At 39.6% G+C, this 19,068-nt stretch overlaps 1 protein-coding gene across 1 annotated transcript; it reads right to left on the bottom strand.

Annotated features, from left to right (window-relative positions):
* Nucleotides 1-3,754: 3,754 nt before the first annotated feature.
* On the bottom strand, nt 3,755-18,091 carry LOC133095648 (glyceraldehyde-3-phosphate dehydrogenase-like). Its single transcript, XM_061197403.1, is given in 5 exon segments — nt 3,755-4,068; nt 4,071-4,139; nt 4,142-4,237; nt 5,613-5,664; nt 17,960-18,091. Coding segments are annotated over 5 exon segments (663 nt in total).
* Nucleotides 18,092-19,068: the final 977 nt, after the last annotated feature.

Below are 19,068 nucleotides of genomic sequence, written 5' to 3' on the forward strand. Positions count from 1 at the left end.
TCAAAGCAGAAAACTTTCAAACAAGAGTCAACCCCAGCCAAGGACATGGTTACTAAGTGGCTCTCCTTGAGGGAAATTCAGAGCATGAAGGCAAGCTTCAGAGAGCAGGAACTGAAAGAGAAAAGTCTGTAATGTTATCATCTTCCTCCTCCACCCTTGCTTAGAATTCCTTATCTAATCAACTGGAGACACAAATCTTAACAGTCAAACAATAAAAATGGGATGCAGTTTAAGTATGGATCATGACAGAGGCCAAAACATATTCCGGTCAGGTGGCCATCATCGTGCCCAGAGGGCAGTAGACTCCACTTTCACTTTAAGGGAACTACAAATCAAATGCCTTCCCTCCCAGATTTCTGAAGTGTTTTGTGGTTAAATCTGGCTAAAATACAGTGCTAAAAATGGCATTTTGTTCACAGAACCTAACAAAGAAGCAAAGTTTATGCTTAGTTCCCCTGACATGAACCAGCAAGCAAAAGGGAATGCAGTGAAGTGAGGGAAAGAAAGGACTGCAGCCACTCCTCATTTTTCCAGCTTGACTCCTGTGTGTTACGACTGGTTCCAGAAAAGTAGAAATAGAGAGATTAGTGGAAGTTTGCTTGGTGTAAGAGATAAAATGAGAAGTGGTAAAGAGAATTGGAAAATATTACTTCAATTAAAAAAAAAGACGATGCAATCATTGTTGCTTTTGTTGTGGTCATCCATTTACAATGCTTGGTGTCAGTCTATTTATCTCTTGTAAAAATAAAATACAGTGGGCTTCCCTGGTGGCGCAGTGGTTGAGAATCTGCCTGCCAAGGCAGGGGACACAGGTTTGAGCCCTGGTCTGGGAAGATCCCACATGCCGCGGAGCAACTAGGCCCGTGAGCCACAACTACTGAGCCTGCGCATCTGGAGCCTGTGCCCCGCAACAAGAGAGGCCGCGACAGTGAAAGGCCCGTGCACCGCGATGAAGAGTGGCCCCCGCTTGCCACAACTAGAGAAAGCCCTCACATAGAAACGAAGACCCAACACAGCCAAAAAATAAATAAATAAATAAAAATGAATTAAAAAAAAAAAAAGCTGTCAGAGATGTGTTCTCTCTATACAAAAATTTAAAAATAAATAAATAAATAAATAAATAAAATACAGTGTGTGTGTGTGTGAAAAAAAACAAAAGAAAAGAACAAAACAAAGATGAGGGACTTCCCTGGTAGTCCAGTGGTTAAGAATCCATCTTCCAATGCAGGGGACGTGGGTTTGACCCCTGGTCAGGGAACTAAGATCCCACAGTCCGTGGGGCAACTACTGAGTCCATGCACCACAACTAGAGAGAAGTCCACGAGCTGCAATGAAGAGTCCACACACCGCAACGAAGGATCCCGCATGCCGCAACGAGGATCCTGTGTGCTGCAACTAAGACCCGATGCAGCCAAATAAATAAATAAATAAATATTTTTAAAAAAAACACAAAGAAGAAAATCTCAGACCCATTAGGATGGCTACTATCAAAAAACCAGAAAATAACAAGTGTTGGAGAGGATGTGGAGAATCTGGAACCATTGTGCATTGTTGGTGGGAATGTAAAATGATGCCAGTCCTATGGAAATAGTATGATGATCCCTCAAATATTTTAAAATAGAATTACCATATGATCCAGCAATCCCACTTCTGGGCATATATCTAAAGAACTGAAAACAGGAACTCAAAGAGATGTTTGCACACCTATGTTCACAGCAGCATTATTCACAATAGCCAAGAGGTAGAAGCAACCCAGTGTCCATCGATGGATGAATGGATAAACAAAATACATGCTAGATATGTACAATGGAATATTATTGAGCCTTAAAAAGGAAGGAAATCCTGTCACATGTTATAACATTGATGAACCTTGAGGACATTATGCTAAGTGAAATAAGCCAGTTTCACTGGCTTATTAAGAATAATAATAAGAAAAAAGACAAACACTGTATGATTCCACTTATATGCGGTACCTAGAGCAGTCAGATTCATAGAGGCAGAGAGTAGAATGGTGGTTGACAAGGATTGGAAGGAGGGAGTAATGGAGAGTTGTTGTTCACTGGGTACAAAGTTTTAGTTTTGCAAAACGAAAAAGTTGTGGAGATCTGTTGAACAACAGTGTGAATAGGCCTAACACTGCTGAGCTGCACACTTAAAAACGATGAAGACGGTAAAATTTATGTGTTACGTGTTTTTAACACAATTAAAAATAAAACATTATTTTAAGAAAAAGAAAAGAAAAACCTAAATGAAACCTCACTGCCCAGATTAACCTTATACTAATGACCAAGCTCTATGCTTATAGAGTCTGATGGTTTCCCATGCCTGTAAGGTCCAAACCTTTTAGAACAGCACCGGTAGTCAACAAATGTTTAATGTCAGGCAGATCACGTCACTCTTCTGCTGAGAATCTTCCAGTGGCCACAGTGACTTTTATGAGGGCTTCAAAGGACTGGCATTGTCTCCCCAGCCTGCATTCCCACTTCTCTGTCCTCATCTCCTTTCACTTTCCTCTCAGTCACTCCACCCCAGCCTCCTGGCTTCCTGAATGTTCCCTGACCCACTGGGCATGTCCTCCCTTTAGGGCCTTTACAATGGGCTGACTCCTCTGCCTGGAATGTTCCTCTCTCAGATTCCCACCTGGCTCACTACCCGACCTCCTTCAGGCCTTTGATCCAAAGCTCCCTTCTGGAAATGCCCTTTCCTAACCATCCTTGGAATTGCACCCCAGTCCAACTCCACCCCAGCACCCACTAACCCGTCCCATCTTTATTTTTCTCTATCGTGCTTACCACCAGGTAATATATATTTTATTTATTTGTTCGGTCTTTGTCTCTTCACTGGAATGTAAGCTCCATAAGGGCTAGTATTATCTTACTCTTTTATTCACTGCTTTTTAAAAAATCCTCAGCACCTTGAACAGTGCCAACCCATCGTGGACTTCCAATAAATAGTTGTCCAATTAATTAAATGATTGAGTGACCACAGAAAGCACTTGCAGTCTAAGATTATTGAATACTTTCTAATTATAATCCAAATCTTTTTCCTGTGACCACTATCCTGGGCTTGGGGGAAAAAATTTGCAATACAAGCTCTTCTTTGTCTTCACTGCACAGAATTTAACCTGTACTCAGTAGCAATTGATTGCTGTTTTTTGGTTGGCACACTCTAATCATTTCCTGTCAGAAATTAAAGCAAAGGTCATGTTGGATAAGCACTCAATTAAGTCTTTAGATGACGGCAATGTGTAAACAGACTTATTAGTCCATGTGTGTAGTTAATTCTCACATTACTTCGCAGGTTGCTTTAACACTGTGGTAACATGATTCCTGCTAACTTGCTACCTGTGTTCCATGATGAGTCTCAGTCTTTCAGTAAGCCCCCTCCCGACATTTGATTGTGAAAAATTTTCAAAAGTATAGGCAAATTGAAAGACTTTACAGTTAATCTCTATATACCTGTCCCCTAGATTCTACTATTAACATTTTAGCATATTTGTTTAACAATTAACTGTGCATCTATCCATCTCTAATTTGGGGGAGGGGGGCTTGGTACAGTGTACTTCATGGATGACACATGACAAGGTAGGGCTCCTTAGCCCCTCCGTGTCTTCAGGGGTCTGGGATGGAAACTGTGTTTAGGACGGGAGATTCTGAGTGTGTTGGGGAATCCAGGTGGGGCAAGGAACCCCCAACAGCTGAGGGCCTCTCTCTTCCTCTCATGATCTCACTGGGGCTGGTGGTCCAGGGGGCTCTTACTCCTCAGAGGCCACACGGACTATAGGTCCTACCACTCTGTTGCTGTAGCCAAATTCATTGTCATACCAGGAAGTGAGCTTGACAAAGCAGTCATTGAGGGCAATGCCAACCCCGGCACTGAAGTTGGCAGAGTGGGTGTCACTGTTAAAGTTGCAGGAGCCATCCTGGTTCTCAGTGTAGCCCAAGGTGCTCTTTAGGGGGACCTCTGATGTTTGCTTCACCACCTTCTTGATGTCATTTTGAGCTGCTTTCCCTAGATGGCAGGTTTGATCCATGACCAACATGTTGGGGGTGGAGACACGGAAGACCAGCCTGTGAACTTCCCATTCAGCCCCTGGATGACCTTGCCCACAGCCTTGGCAGTGCCATTAGGAGCAGGGCAGCCCCACGGCCATCACACCACAGCTGCCCAGAGGGGCCGTACATGGTCTTCTGGGTGGCAGTGATGGCACAGACGGTGTTCACGAGTTCTGGTTTTCCTTAACCCTAGGGCAGTAGTTCTAAACTAGAGATGATCTGGGGCCCTGGGGGACATTTGGCAATATCTGGAGACATTTTTGATTGTCACAAGTTGGGGATGGGCGCTACTGACAGCTAGCAGGTAGAGGCCAGTATGCAGTACACATCCTAAAATGCTCAAGACAGCTCCCCTTCCCCCAGCCCTCAGTCCCCACAAAGAGAGCCCAACATGTCAATAGTGCCAAGGTTAAGAAACCCTACCCTGGGGCATAGTCCTTAAGATTCTCAACTGAAAACTGGAGTATTAACCATGGCTCCTCCTCTTTGGCAGGTCTTGAACTGCAGTTTTTGTCTCCCCAGTGCTGTAAGCCTGCCAATCCTTTGTTTACCCTTATAGCCTAGCTATAGCTACTTTCTGCTTGGTGGTTTTGCCTCTTGTCCTGCGTATACACAGTTTACGAATCAGCAAATGTTTTCAGTGGAAAAAACAGTGTTGAATGTTGGTATCACCTATGCAGGATCTTGGCCCCTGAATGCCGGCCTGCTTTGTTTGGCTTCTGATACCTTAAAAAAGCTGTTGTTTGTTTGCTTATTTATCCATTTTGGTTGTCGTTATTATTGGTTTGCATTTCATCCAGCTTTTATATTTATTCTTGTTGGCATGGTTATTAGGATCCAAGCTACTCTGTCATAACCAGAATTGTAAGTCTGCTATGCATACATGTAACTGAGTCAGTTTAACTTCATTCTGAAAGTCTTTCAGTTAACAAAATCTCCAATGATTATTCTGATCACCAGTTATTTGAATAAAAACATGTTTAGGTTTTATTTTCTGCCCAGATATATGATAGGTGAAAATATTTAAATGATAATATACCTTTCAAATATTTGCTCAGCGTACAAAATTTAGAAAAAAACAGAAAGGGTAAAGAAAAAAATTTTTAAATATATATTTTCCATCACCCAAAACAGCCATCAACAAAGTTTGTTATTGTTCCTTTCAGTGTTTCCTCTGTACATTCCTAACAATGTTTTATTCAGGACTAACTCATAGGCCTTTATTAACTTATTTTGCATTTTTAAACAGTTTTATTGAAGTATAAGTTATGTACCATAATATTCACTTGCTTTAAGTGTGCAATTCAATGATTTTTAGTCAATTTACAGAGTTGTACAACCATCGCCACAATCCAATTTTAGAACATTTCCATCCCACCAAAAGGAATGTCCATTTACAGTAATTCCTTGTTTTAGTAGGTTGGCATTTCTCCCCTGGTTTAGCCTGTAACTTCTGGTCAGCTCTGGTTTTCTGTTTCTCATGAGCTCTTACAGAGGTGCTAAGGGAAGGCAAGGAAGAGGGGGGCGTCTTTTGGGAGGGAAAGGCCAGGGACAGACCTGTGTCTGACAGCCAGTGTGGCAGCCATGGAGATGCACTGGTCAGGTCTCCCTTTGGGAGAACACATGGTGGGGAGTGTGGGTGGCTGACAGCCCCCAGCTGTGCAAGGTCCCCTGGGCTCCTTCAGTCAATGACTGAGCATGTGAGGGTGATAGAGCCAGGGGATGCAGGACTTCTCTAAGGCAGCATTTGCTGCCATCCCAATCGGAAAATGGGCAGAAGACCTAAATAGACACTTCTCCAAAGAAGATACACAGATGGCCAATAGGCACATGAAAAGATGCTCAACATCACTAACTATTAGAGAAATGCAAATCAAAACAACAATGAAGTACCACCTCATACCAGTCAGAATAGCCATCATTTAAAAGTCTACAAATTGGGGGCTTCCCTGGTGGCGCAGTGGTTGAGAATCTGCCTGCCAATGCAGGGGACACGGGTTTGAGCCCTGGTCTGGGAGGATCCCACATGCCGCGGAGCAGCTGGCCCCGTGAGCCACAGTTACTGAGCTTGTGCGTCTGGAGCCTGTGGTCCGCAACAAGAGAGGCCGCGATGGTGAGAGGCCCGCGCACCGCGATGAAGAGTGGCCCCCGCTTGCCACAACTGGAGAAAGCCCTCGCACAGAAACGAAGACCCAACACAGCCATAAATAAGTAAATAAATAAATAAATTTAAATAAATAAATAAATAAATAAAAGTCTACAAATAATAAATGCTGGTGAGAGTGTGGAGAAAAGGGAACCCTCTTACACTGTTGGTGGGAATGTAAACTGGTGCAGCCACTATGGAGAACAGTATGGAGGTTCCTCAAAAAACTAACAGTAGAGTTGCCATATGATCCAGCAATCCCACTCCTGGGCATATATCCAGACAAAACTATAATTCGAAAAGATACACGTACCCCTATGTTCATAGCAGCACTCTTCACAATAGTCAAGATATGGAAACAACCTAAATGTCCATCAACAGATGAAGGGATAAAGAAGATGTGGTGTTTATATACAATGGAATACTACTCAGCCATAAAAGAAGAATGAAATAATGCCATTTGCAGCAACATGGATGGATGAAGAGATTATCATACTAAGTAAGTCAAAAAGAGAAAGACAATTACCATACGATACCACTTATATGTGGAATCTAAAATATGACCCAAATGAACCTATCTGTGAAACAGAAACAGACTCACAGACATAGAGAACAGACTTGCGGTTGCCAAGGGGGAGGAGGGTGGGGAAGGGATGGACTGGGAGTTTGGGGTTAGCAGATGCAAACTATTACATATAGAAGGGATAAACAACAAGCACAGGGAACTACATTCAATGTCCTGGGATGAACCACAATAGAAAAGAATATAAAAAAGAATGTATATATGTGTATAACTGAGTCACTTTGCTGTATAGCAGAAAGTAAAACAATATTGTAAATCAACTATACTTCAATTTTTAAAAAAATAGGAGGGATATTGTAACATGGAAAGCAGTATGTGACAAGAAAGAAATAAGACTTTTCCTATCGGTGGCCCCTCAAACTAGAGCAGATGACCCCCTGGGTCAGTAGTACTTCAAGTGTGGCTGATGTGAGGAAAGCCATAGACCCATCCCTTTAAGACTCACACTAAATTCCATCACCAGCATGGGAACAGTCCTCTTCAGCCAATATGGCAGATGCAAAGTTTAAAAAGCTTGGGTTGGCAAGAATGTGAGTGAAAAATAAATTCCAGCAGAGTTCTGGTGATTGTGTCATTTGTTGACTGACATCTGAAAATCCCTGGCAGTGTTTTAGGGCATATTTTGCTTTAACAAGTAGGGAAGATGCTTTAATTGGTGCCCTTTATTTATAATTTTTGTCATTCATGTCTGGGGAAAATTCCAACATCTTCCACGTTACATCATTTCTGGACATTTGGCAGCATACCAGACCAGCAACTGTTTCAATAGAGAGAAATCTCTTCTCTCACTCAGCAAACATATTTTATTGCTTGGAAGATTGCTCTCCATGAATACTACCTGGTAAATCTTAATATGATTTTATAGATTATAGCTATCCCTCTCATAACTGGTTTTTCTATCATCCCATTTTTAAGGGTTAGTCAACATTTAATGAGTGCTGATGGATGTCAAATTCCATATGAAACAGGACTGGGTTTGCTCAAGGGTGATAAGAAACATATGTGGTCTTTGTACACAGAATGTGTTATTTTTATTTTTTGAAATCAGAATTTTAAAATTAACTTCACCAGGGTGACCTATTTATTTTTTTATTTATTTTCTATTATTTATTTATTTATTTATTTTATTTTCTATTTATTTTTTTATTGTGGTAAAATATATATAACATAAAATTTGCCATTTTAACCATTTTAAAGCATGCAGTAGCATTAATTATATTGACAGTGTTGTCCAATCATCACCACCATCTACTCCAAAAACTTTTCATCACCCCAAGCAGAAACTCTGTAATCATTAAACAATAACTTCCCATTTTCCAGGCAGCCACCATTCTACTTTCTGCCTCTATGAATTTGCCTAGTCTAAGTATTTCATATAAGTGGAATCCTACAATATTTGTCCTTTTGCTTCTGGCTTATTTCACTTAGCATAATGTTTTCAAGGTTCATCCATTTATGATACATGTTGGATCATGTACCAGGACTTCATTTCTTTTTATGGCTGAATAATATTCCATTGTATGTATATACCATATTTTGCTTATCCATTCATCTGTTGATGGACATTTGGGTTCTTTACATCTTTTGACTATTGTGAATAATGCTGCAATGAACACTGGCATAGAAGTGTCTGTTTGACTCCCTCCTTTCGATTCTTTACGGTATATGCCTAGAAGTGAAATTGCTGGGTCTTATGGCAATTCTGTGTTTAGCTTTTGAGAAACCATCAAACTGTTTTCCACAGAAGCTGTACCATTTTACATTCTTACCAGCAATGTACAAGGGTCCCAATTTCTCCACATTCTCACCCATGCTTGTTATTTTCTGTTGTTGTTGTTATCGTTGCCATCCTAGTGAGTGTGAAATAGTATCTCACTGTGGTTTTGATTTGCATTTCCTTAATGGCTGGTGATGCTGAATATATTTTCATGTGCTTATTAGCCACTTATATAGCTTCTTTGGAGAAAAGTCTATTCAAATCCTTTGCCCATTTTTTAATTGGGTGTTTTATTGTTGGGTAGTAAGAGTTCATTCTATATTCTGGATACTAGACATCTACCAGATATATGATTTGTAAAAATTTTCTTCAGTTCTGTATGTTTTCTTTTAAATTTCTTGATAATGTCCTTTCATGCATAAACATCTTTAATTTTGATGAAGTCCAGTTTATCTATTTTTTCTTTTGTTGTTTGTGCATTTGATGTGATATCTAAGAACCCACTGCCTGAGAACCGACTGAATAGCACAGGGAACTCTACTCGATGCTCTGTGGTGATCTAAATGGGAAGGAAATCCAAGGAAGAGGGGATATATGTATATGTGTGGCTGATTCACTTTGCTGTACAGCAGAAACTAACATAACATTGTAAAGCAACTATACTCCAATAAAAAAAAATAAAAGAATCCATTGCCAAATCTGAGGTAATGGAGATTTACTCCTATGTTTTTTTTGAAGAGTTTTATAGTTTTAGATCTTCCATTTAGGCCATTCATCCATTCTGAGTTAATTTTTTTATATGGTATGAGATAGGAGTCCAGCTCTACTCTTTCACACATGGATATCCATTTGTTGAAGAGCCTATTTTTCTCCCATTGAATGGTCTTCACATTCTTGTTGAAAACCACTTGGCCATAGATGCATACATTTATTTTTGGACTCTCAATTTTATGCCACTGGTCTATGTGTCTATCCTTACACTAGTACTGCATTGCTTTGGATATTGTAGCTTTGTAGTGAGTTTTGAAATCAAGAAGTGTGAGTCCCCTGACTTCATTCTTTTTCAATATTGTTTTGGCTATTTGAGATCCTTTGCACTTCCATATGAATTTGAGGATTGGCTTTTCAATTTCTGCAAAAAAAAAAAAGCCACTGGCATTTTGATCAGGATTGCACGGACTCTGTCAATTTGGGAAGTATTGACATCTTAACAATGTAAGTCCTCCAACCCATGAACACAGCATGTCTTTCCATTTATTTAAGTGTTCTTTCACTTCTTTGAGCAATATTTTGTAGTTTTCAGAGCACAGGTCTTACACCTTCTTGGTTAATTTTATTCCTAAGCATTTTATTCTTTCTGATGCTGTTGTAAATAGAAGTTTAAAAATTCAGTCTTTTTGAGTGGACAGTCTGATGAATTTTAGTAAATTTATACTGTAATGCAAGGCTCATCACAATCTAGTTTTAGAATACATGCATCACCCCAAAAAGTTCCCTTCTGTGTATCTGCAGTCAATCCTTGCTCTCACCTCCTTATCCCAGGCAACCTGTAATCTCGTCTCTGTCTCTATAGTTTTTTATGTTTTAGACATATCATATAAGTAGGTGCTTATATTTATACAAAATGCAATTATAAACACTGCATCATCTGCCTCTCTGTTCCCTCTTTCTCTCTCTTTCACCCAGGACAAAAAACCATCTAGCTTAGGAATCAAAATGAAAAGCTGCTCAACATCACTAATTATTAGAGACATGCAAATCAAAACTACAATGAGGTATCACCTCACACCGGTTAGAATGGGCATCATCAGAAAATCTACAAACAACAAATGCTGGAGAGGGTGTGGAGAAAAGGGAACCCTCTTGCACTGTTGGTGGGAATGTAAATTGGTACAACCACTATGGAGAACAGTATGGAGGTTCCTTAAAAAACTAAAAATAGCATTACCATATGATCCAGCAATCCCACTACTGGGCATATACCCAGAGAAAACCATAATTCAAAAAGACACAGGCACCCCAATGTTCATTGCAGCACTATTTACAATAGCCGGGTCATGGAAGCAACCTAAATGCCCATCAACAGACGAATGGATAAAGAAGTTGTGGTACATATATACAATGGAATATTACTCAGCCATAAAAAGGTACGAAATTGGGTCATTTGTTGAGATGTGGATGGATCTAGAGACTGTCATACAGAGTGAAGTAAGTCAGAAAGAGAAAAACAAATATCGTATATTAACGCATGTATGTGGAACCTAGAAAAATGGTACAGATGAACCGGTTTGCAAGGCAGAGGTTGAGACACAGATGTAGAGAACAAAAGTATGGACACCAAGGGGGGAAAACCGCGGTGCGGTGGGGATGGTGGTGTGCTGAATTGGGCGATTGGGATTGACACGTATACACTGATGTGTATAAAATTGATGACTAATAAGAACCTGCAGTATAAAAAAACAAACAAACAAACAAAAAAACCCAACAACTAATACTAAACTTTCTTTGGGTTATTTGTATGGAAATATGTTAATATAAATGTTTCAGACATTACATGAAATTTCTAAAAATCTTAAAAAAAAAAAAAAAGGAATTACCCAGTGGATGTGACCATTTTAAAGAACATTCAGTCAAGTGAGCATTTAGTTGGTAATCTTGAAATGGGTCCTTTATAATATCATATGAACTGTAATGAATTTTGCCCTATTATAAATTAATGATAAATGATCCATTTTAACAGAAGGAGAAGAGTCATTTTAAGAGTCATGCCTTTTAGTGGCCTCTTTTCCTGGGAAAGTGGATACTAAACGCTTTATTCCAGAGATTTACTGTGATGCCCTGTTTTATCATGGATAATAATAGATGACACCCTATCTTTATAATGGGGAATATATCTTGTTTTTTTCTGGCTTAATATTTAATACATTGTCTCTTCACTTTGGATGTGATGGCCATGATGGGTTAATGCCCCCTCAGACCCTCAGAGCTGGGCCATTATTATTTGTAGTAGCAACAATAACAACAGCAGCAGCAACAACAATAATAATAAATGTCCATTTATTATGAGCCATATACTATGTTAGGCACTTACATTTATCTCATATAATCTATATAACTTTAGAAGTAAGTATTCTTATCCATATTTTACAGGTAATTGAAGCCCAGGAACCTGATGTAACTTGTCCAAGGTCATACAACTAATCAGTGGAAGAACTAGATTTGAATTAAGAGACGTGCTTCTAAGTCTCATGATCCTCATCACTATAAAACACTGCTCAATAGTGCTAACAGGGATGGCACTAGGCAAAAGTAATGCAAAGGCAGAATTGTACCTTTAATATGACTCCAGTGCCTCCGCTCCCATGCAAGGAAGAGGCAGACCTAATGTCTTAAAGCAAAGAAATGGCTCTAATAATGGGCGGATAGTTGACAGCATTCAGACTTGTTGGTGTATCTCTATTTTCACGCCATGCAGGTAGCCACCATTTTCACTATGCTGAGAAGCATCCCTGGGTTACTCTTCTTACTAAATAGTAGGTTCTGGTTACTCGTTGCACCATGGACTTTTGAATAGCTGAAAAGAAAGGTCTCTCTACAGCTTCACAGGAGGGAAGACTTCTGGATGTTGCACAAACTCTTCTGAATCAGAATCCACAGGTTCCCACTTTAATGTTTTCCAATGTTGATTTTTAAATGGCACAGCAGTTTGTGTTACCAGTACAAATAGTCCATTTCAATTAGGGAACCCAAGGTGGTTGTTAGGCAAGGGGATTTTCCCCATAGTAGTATATTACTGTCATATATTCTCTGTGCTTGTAGAAGTTGCTCAGAAAATGGTGCAGAGTAGTGGTGATGAAGGTTTATTTCATGTTTAGCAATAGTTTGTTACATGGAGGAATTTCAGATTTCAAAGAGTTTGTTACATAAGAATTTCAAATTGTTTCATGCACAGTAAATCTTCCAAATAATCCTCTGTGGAAGCCAAAAAAAAAAAAACATACATCCTGGCCTGTCCAAATGACCTCATCTCTTATAGCATCAACTAGTTACCAAATAAGAAAATCCTGGCTCATCCTTATGTCAGAGGAAGATATCAATAGCCAGGCTAACCAGAGCAGCTCTGAGTGGGTTAGTTCTTGAGAAAACACCAATGGATGTGTCTTCCAGGTATCTGAGGCTGATGATTATGTGCTGAGTTTCTATTGGACAAATCTACTGCAAAGAGAGACTCAGAAGGACCGAGGACTGTTATGGGTTCTTTCACTGCATTGAAACCCCCAAATTACAGACATTGTCCAGCCACTGTTTAGAATCCATTAGAAACTGCTGTGTGTGGCTAGCTCATTAGAATAAAGTCATGCTGGGAGTGAGGTTCACAAGCTGCAATTGTGTGAAATGTGAGGTTGCATTATTGTAAAGTGAATGAAATGAAAATAGCAGCTGGGCAGAGGATGAGAGCCAATCACCAGCTGCCAATACTGGATTTAAATACAGCTCCACAGTCCAAACCTAAACCCTCAGGATGATGGCCCAGGCATCGTAGTAACTACACAGTTTCCTACACTCCCCTTTCCCCTGGAGCCTTTGTTGATCTTCCCTTTGAATTCCCAAGACACCATATTTTGTGTGTTTGCTCAACAGTTCTCCTAAGGAGGTCCAATCCATTGCTAATAATGACTCAAAGTGCTTTCATTGGCTCAGATAAAAGGCTCAGTTACTTTAACCTACTTCTTCCTGCCAAATACAAAGGCAATGCAAGGCTCAGATGTTACTAGGAGCTGCTAAGCACTTTGCTAGTCAAAAGAATAAGAAGACCAGGTTTCTAACAAGACATCAAAACCTCTTATCCTGAGGTTTATAAATTGTTCAAAGGGTGGGAGATGGGGTTGTACTTTTCATTGGGATGAGAGAATGAGAACATGGAAGTTTGAATTGTCTGAAATTAACTGGGTAAATATTGAATCAGAATTCATTTGAGTTGTTGCTGTATCCTTGGCAGCTCTCAAGGATACAACAAATATTTATTAAGGACACGTTATTTGCCAGGCTCTGTTCTAGGTGCTGGGGATAGAGCAGTGAACAAAACGGACAAAAGATCCCTGCTTCTCTTTCATTCTGGTGGGAGAAGACACACAATAAATGAAACAAATAAATGAAATATAAGTGGTACATGGTACTAAGGAGGAAACTAAAACAGGGGAGGGACAGAGAGTTCTAGGTGAGGAGGGATAATCAACGGCTATGATTTTAAATAGAGTGGCCAACAAATCCAAAACAATTAAGAAAATGGTAATAGGAACATACATATCGATAATGACCTTAAATGTAAATGGAATAATGCTCCAACCAAATGACATAGACTGGCTGAATGGATACAAAAACAAGACCCGTATATATGCTGTCTACAAGAGACCCACTTCAGACCTAGGGACACATACAGACTGAAAGTGATGGGATGGAAAAAGATATTCCATGCAAATGGAAATCAAAAGAAAGCTGGAGTAGCAATTCTCATATCAGACAAAATAGACTTTAAAATAAAGACTATTACAAGAGACAAAGAAGGACTCTACATGATGATCAAGGGATCAATCCAAGAAGAAGATATAACAATTGTAAATATTTATGCACCCAACATAGGAGCACCTCAATACATAAGGCAAATGCTAACAGCCATAAAAGGGGAAATCGACAGTAACACAATCATAGTAGGGGACTTTAACACCCCACTTTCACCAATGGACAGATCATCCAAAATGAAAATAAATAAGGAAACACAAGCTTTAAATGATACATTAAACAAGATGGACTTAATTGATATTTATAGGACATTCCATCCCAAAACAACAGAATACACTTTCTTCCAAGTGCTCATGGAACATTCTCCAGGATAGATCATATCTTGGGTCACAAATCAAGCCTTGGTAAATTTAAGAAAATTGAAATCGTATCAAGTATCTTTTTCGACCACAGCGCTATGAGACTATGTATCAATTACAGGAAAAAAAAAAACTGTAAAAAATACAAACACATGGAGGCTAAACAATACACTACTAAATAACCAAGAGATCACTGAAGAAATCAAAGAGGAAATCAAAAAATATCTAGAAACAAATGACAAGGAAAACACGACGACCCAAAACCTATGGGATGCAGCCAAAGCAGTTCTAAGAGGGAAGTTTATAGCAATACAATCCTACCTCAAGAAACAAGAAAAAGCTCAAATAAACAACCTAACCATACACCTAAAGCAATTAGAGAAAGAAGAATAAAAAAACCCCCAAAGTTAGCAGAAAGAAAGAAATCATAAAGATCAGATCAGGAATAAATGAAAAAGAAATGGAGGAAATGATAGCAAAGAACAATAAAACTAAAAGCTGGTTCTTTGAGAAGATAAACAAAATTGATAAACCATTAGCCAGACTCATCAAGAAAAAAAAGGGAGAAGACTTGAATCAATAGAATTAGAAATGAAAAAGGGGAAGTAACAACTGACACTGCAGAAGTATAAAGGATCATGAGAGATTACTACAAGCAACTATACACCAATAAAATGAACAACCTGGAAGAAATGGACAAATTCTTAGAAAAGCACAACCTTCCGAGACTGAATCAGGAAGAAATAGAAAATATAAACAGACCAATCACAAGCACTGAAATTGAGACTGTGATTTAAAATTTTCCAACAAACAAAAGCCCAGGACCAGATGGCTTCACAGGTGAATTCTATCAAATATTTCAAGAAGAGATAACACCTATCCTTCTCAAACTCTTCCAAAATATAGCAGACGGAGGAACACTCCCAAACCCATTCTATGAGGTCACCATCACCCTGATACCAACACCAGACAAAGATGTCACAAAGAAGGAAAACTACAGGCCAATATCACTGATGAACATAGATGCAAAAATCCTCAACAAAATACTAGCAAACAGAATCCAACAGCACATTAAAAGGATCATACACCATGATCAAGTGGGGTTTATCCCAGGAATGCAAGGATTCTTCAAAATACGCAAATCAATCAACGTGATACACCATATTAACAAATTGAAGGATGAAAACCATATGATCATCTCAATAGATGCAGAAAAAGCTTTTGACAAAATTCAACAACGATTTATGATAAAAACCCTCCAGAAAGTAGGCATAGAGGGAACTTACCTCAACATAATAAAGGCCATATATGACAAACCCACAGCCAACAAAGTTCTCAATGGCGAAAAACTGAAACCATTTCCTCTAAGACCAGGAAGAAGACAAGGTTGCCCACTCTCACCACTATTATTCAACATAGTTTTGGAAGTTTTAGCCACGGCAATCAGAGAAGAAAAAGAAATAAAAGGAATCCAAAACAGAAAAGAAGAAGTAAAACTGTCACTGTTTGCAGATGACATGATACTATACATACAGAATCCTAAAGATGCTACCAGAAAACTACTAGAGCTAATCAAGGAATTTGGTAAAGTAGCAGGATACAAAGTTAATGCACAGAAATCTCTTGCATTCCTATACACTAATGATGAAAAATCTGAAAAACAAATTAAGGAAACACTCCCATTTACCACTGCAACAAAAAGAATAAAATACATAGGAATAAACCTACCTAAGGAGACAAAAGACCTGTATGCAGAAAACTATAAGACACTGATGAAAGAAATTAAAGATGATACAAATAGATGGAGAGATATACCATGTTCTTGGATTGGAAGAATCAACATTGTGAAAATGACTCTACTACCCAAAGCAATCTACAGATTCAATGCAATCCCTATCAAACTACCACTGGCATTTTTCACAGAACTAGAACAAAAAATTTCACAATTTGTATGGAAACACAAAAGACCCCAAATAGCCAAAGCAATCTTGAGAAAGAAAAACGGAACTGGAGGAATCAGGCTCCCTGACTTCAGACTATACTACAAAGCTACAGTAATCAAGACAGTCTGGTACTGGCACAAAAACAGAAATATAGATCAATGGAACAGGATAGGAAGCCCAGAGATAAACCCACACACATATGATCACCTTATTTTTGATAAAGGAGGCAAGAATACACAATGGAGAAAAGACAGCCTCTTCAATAAGTGGTGCTGGGAAAACTGGACAGCTACATGTAAAAGAATGAAATTAGAACACTCCCTAACACCATACACAAGAATAAACTCAAAATGGATTAAAGACCTAAATGTAAGGCCAGACACTATAAACTCTTAGAGGAAAACACAGGCAGAACACTCTATGACATAAATCACAGTAAGATCCTTTTTGACCCACCTCCGAGAGAAATGGAAATAAAAACAAAAATAAACAAATGGTTGTGACCACCTAGAGTGGTGGGATAGGAAGGGTGGGTGGGAGATGCAAGAGGGAGGAGATATGGCGATATATGTATATGTATAGCTGATTCACTTTGTTATAAAGCAGAAAGTAACACATGATTGTAAAGCAATTATACTCTAATAAAGATGTTATGAATAAATAAATAAATAGAGTGACCACGGAAAGCTCCACTTTGAACGTGGAAAGTGAGTGAAGACTGAAACAGGTGAGGGAAAAAATCATGCCAGCATCTGGGGGAATGAGCAGGCCCGGTAGAAGGAGCAAATGCCCTGATCTGGGAGTGAGCCTGGTATGAGCAACCTCCAAGAGCCAGGAAGGCTGGAGGGGAGACTCCAGAGGGAAACTGGGAGGAGATGAGGCAGAGGGCAATCTGGAAGGGGCAGATCACGTGGGGCCTTATAGGCCATTAGGATGATTTTCACTTTTTCCCAGAGTAGGATGGGAGCCATTGGAAGCTTTTGAGCAGAGGAGGGACATGATCTGATTTAGGTCTTGAGTATTTTTGTCTCTGACTGCTCTATTGATTGCACTGGATAAAATACTTAGCACCCTGCTGCTATGTTATAATATGTATTATATATACGCATAATATGCATTCCACGAATGTTTATGTTTTGGTGTATTCCAAACACATGCAAGTTATTCCTGAGCTGAAATTTGGAACATTTCTTCATATAGCTCTATGGCCCCAAAGTAGCACCTTCTTTAATCTGCAGACACCTTGAGATTGTTCAGCCATTCATTCATTTACCAAACTTTTATTAATGGGTGCTACGAGGTGCCAGGCACTGTTCATTTTAAGCACTGAGGACACGGTAGTGAGTGAATAAGCTAAAAAATGTCCATGCCTCAATGGGGCTTTCACTCAAGTGATAGGAGGGCAGAAAATGAACAAATAAGATATAAATAAACAAATACATATATAAAGTCAAGTAGTGACAAGTGCTAAGAAGATAATGTAGGTAAAAGGGCATTGAGTGGCAGAAGTGAGGGCTATTTTATTTAATGAAAAGATCATGAAATAACAGTTTCGCATCACTGTACATTAAGACTGCATGTTTCTGAATGGAGAGATCGGTGAACTGCTTTACTATGACGCTTGAGGGCTGCGTACCTGCAGCTCTGACCTGAATTTATCCAAACTCTCGAGGGAAGTGAACTCAGTGTGATGACTGACAGTGGCGGTGGCCAGTACAGGAGTGAGATCACACTCCCCCCTTCCTGAGAAGGGCACGTAGCAGGACATGATCCCTCTTCCAGTTCCCATTAAACAAAACAGCAATAATCCCATCCCTCCCCCTCCCCCTCGAGGTATTTGTGAATGGGCCAGTGCTCAACGTGGGTCCCCCAACGGGGGAGGAGGAAAGCAAGTGATGGGTGGGGGGGCAGAGAGGCTCCCCTCAGCACCTGGCCCCATGGGGCTGTGAGGGGCTATTTTAAATGGAATGGTCAGTGATGTACTTCTTTAGCTCAACAACACTTGTTGAGTTCTCACTATGGGCAAGGCACTGTGCTAGGTTCTGAAGCATTTTCTATACAATCCCTGCCCTCAAGGGACTTAAAATCCGTAGTAGATAGAATTCTATGGTGGCCTCTAAGATTCCTTCCCCTGGTACACACACCCTGTATAATCCCCGAGACTTGTGACTATGATATGATAATCACTCCTTTGATTAGGTCATGTTATATGGCACAGCTGACTAAGAAAGGGAGATTACCTGGGTGAGCCTGACTGAATCATGTGAGCCTTAAAAGGGACTCTGCTCACCCTGAAGAACAGACTGGAAGCATGAGAGGGATTCAATGCCAGGAAGGTTCTCTGCTGCTGGTTTTGAAGATGGAGAGGGACACAGGGAAATGGCTTCTAGGAATTGAGAGGGACCTGAGGTCAACCACCACCAAGCAGACAGAGACCTCAGTCCTACAACTGCAAGGAACTGAATTATGTCAACAACTTGAATGAGCTTCAAAGCAGATTCTTTCTCAGTCAAATCTTCAAATCAAGCCCAGCTGACATCATAATTTCAGCCTTGCCAGAGCCTGAGCTGAGAACTTGGCCATGTTGTGCCTGGTTTTCATACTTACAGAACTGTGATATAATAAACCAGTATTATTTTAAATAGCTACATTTGTGGTAACCTGTTATTAAGAAATAAAAATGAATATAGACTCTAATAAGACTTTTGGTTTCTGGTCCAGCATATAAGAAGCAGGAAGTCACCC

This window comes from Eubalaena glacialis, chromosome 7 (genome assembly GCF_028564815.1).
Source record: "Eubalaena glacialis isolate mEubGla1 chromosome 7, mEubGla1.1.hap2.+ XY, whole genome shotgun sequence".
Lineage (NCBI taxonomy): Eukaryota > Metazoa > Chordata > Mammalia > Artiodactyla > Balaenidae > Eubalaena > Eubalaena glacialis.